The sequence below is a fragment of the Octopus bimaculoides genome, chromosome 11 (genome assembly GCF_001194135.2).
Source record: "Octopus bimaculoides isolate UCB-OBI-ISO-001 chromosome 11, ASM119413v2, whole genome shotgun sequence".
NCBI lineage: Eukaryota > Metazoa > Mollusca > Cephalopoda > Octopoda > Octopodidae > Octopus > Octopus bimaculoides.
Window position 1 is genome coordinate 28,122,419 of NC_068991.1, and position 1,564 is coordinate 28,123,982.

The 1,564-nt window shown below is 36.6% G+C and overlaps 1 protein-coding gene across 1 annotated transcript in view; it reads left to right on the top strand.

Moving 5' to 3' along the window:
• Window positions 1-1,564, top strand: part of LOC106883929 (uncharacterized) — a 136,339-nt gene that overhangs the window by 93,079 nt on the left and 41,696 nt on the right. The window contains exon 12 of the mRNA XM_052971708.1: window positions 258-348. Coding sequence (XP_052827668.1) covers window positions 258-348 — 91 coding nt within the window. The remainder of the gene's footprint in view (window positions 1-257; window positions 349-1,564) is intronic.

The following is a 1,564-nucleotide window of genomic DNA, read 5'->3' on the forward strand; positions in this document are numbered from 1 at the left end:
CACACACACACACACACATATATGTAAATGTGTGTGTGTGAGTATGTGCATGTGTGTATAAATATATATATTTATATACACACACACTCATATATATATATATGTATGTATGTATGTATGTATGTATGTATGTATGTATGTATGTATAGAGTGTTAGGTGTGATGTACAGAGTTAAATATTGAGAAAAACATGTTGTCAGAATTTTGGAAAAAAATCCTTTTATTTCTTCATTATTACTTCGTTCATAACATTGCAGTACTGGGATAAAGATTTGGAACTAGTTGCCCAAGCACGAGCCGAAAGCTGTAATTGCTCCCACGATGAACCTTATCTCCGGCAAATTCCTGGTAAATTATAATTTATTTCTTCTTACAAGAGTTACCACATTACCATAAAGTAATGGTGTTGGCTGAAACGGTAGAGTGCCTTTAGTATTTTGCTATTGTTGCCTGCATTCAGTGTTCAAATCTAGCTATGATTAACTCTGTCTTTCATCACTCCTATATTAATAAAATAATGCCAGTTTTAACCTGCATTGTTGTTAAATTTCCAGGGCTTGATAGGTATTTAAGACATGACCATTCCAGCTTTTTTCTGCCTTAATATATCTTGGACTATATTATTCCATATGTCCTTGGATTTTTAAAAGAGGTTAAAATCTAATTTGAAACAGATGTAGCAAATTATTGTAATGGGTCAATTGACTATGTAAATGCTTCTCTGCTGAGAAATATTTCAGATATAACATTGTCACTACTGTTTAACCACAGGAAGATCTTAATAAGCAGACCCCGTGATTAAGAGTAGACCAAAACCATTCTACCCTTAATCATCTCATCTGTTTATATATTAGTTTCAAAGTTTTTGCACATGGCCATTGTTTAACCTGTGTTTATTTTATCAATTTCGAAAGGATGAAAGGCAAAGTCAACCTTGGCAGAATTTAAACTCCACCAAGGTTGACTTTGAGCATGAAGACAGATAGAATGCTGCTAAACATTTTGTCCAAGATGCTAATGGTCCTGCCAGCTCATCACTTTATGTTCCATTTTGAAAACAGCTCGGTGAGGCTGAATAACCATGTAGATTTTTTTCCTCGTTGGCTCATTTTATACTAGTTGAAATAATGGATAATACCTATTTTATTCTAGTGGTAACCAATTTCTCCTGATCAATCTTCTAATTATAGTATAATCATTTGACCCATTGGTTAGAGCAGCGAACTTGCAGTCGTAGGATCGCGGCTTTGATTCCCAGACCAGGTGTTGTGAGTGTTTATTGAACGAAGACACCTAAAGCTCTATGAGGCTCCGGCAGGGGATGGTGGTAAACCCTGCTGTACTCTTTCACGACAATTTTTTTCTCATTCTTTCTTCCTGTTTCTGTGGTACCTGTATTTCAAAGGGCCAGCCTTGTCACACTCTGTGTCACACTGAATCTCCCCGAGAACTACATTAAGGGTACATGTGTCAGTGGAGTGCTCAGCCACTTGCACGTTAATTTCACGAGCAGGCTGTTCCGTTGATCAGATCAACTGGAACCCTTGTCGTCATAACCGACAGA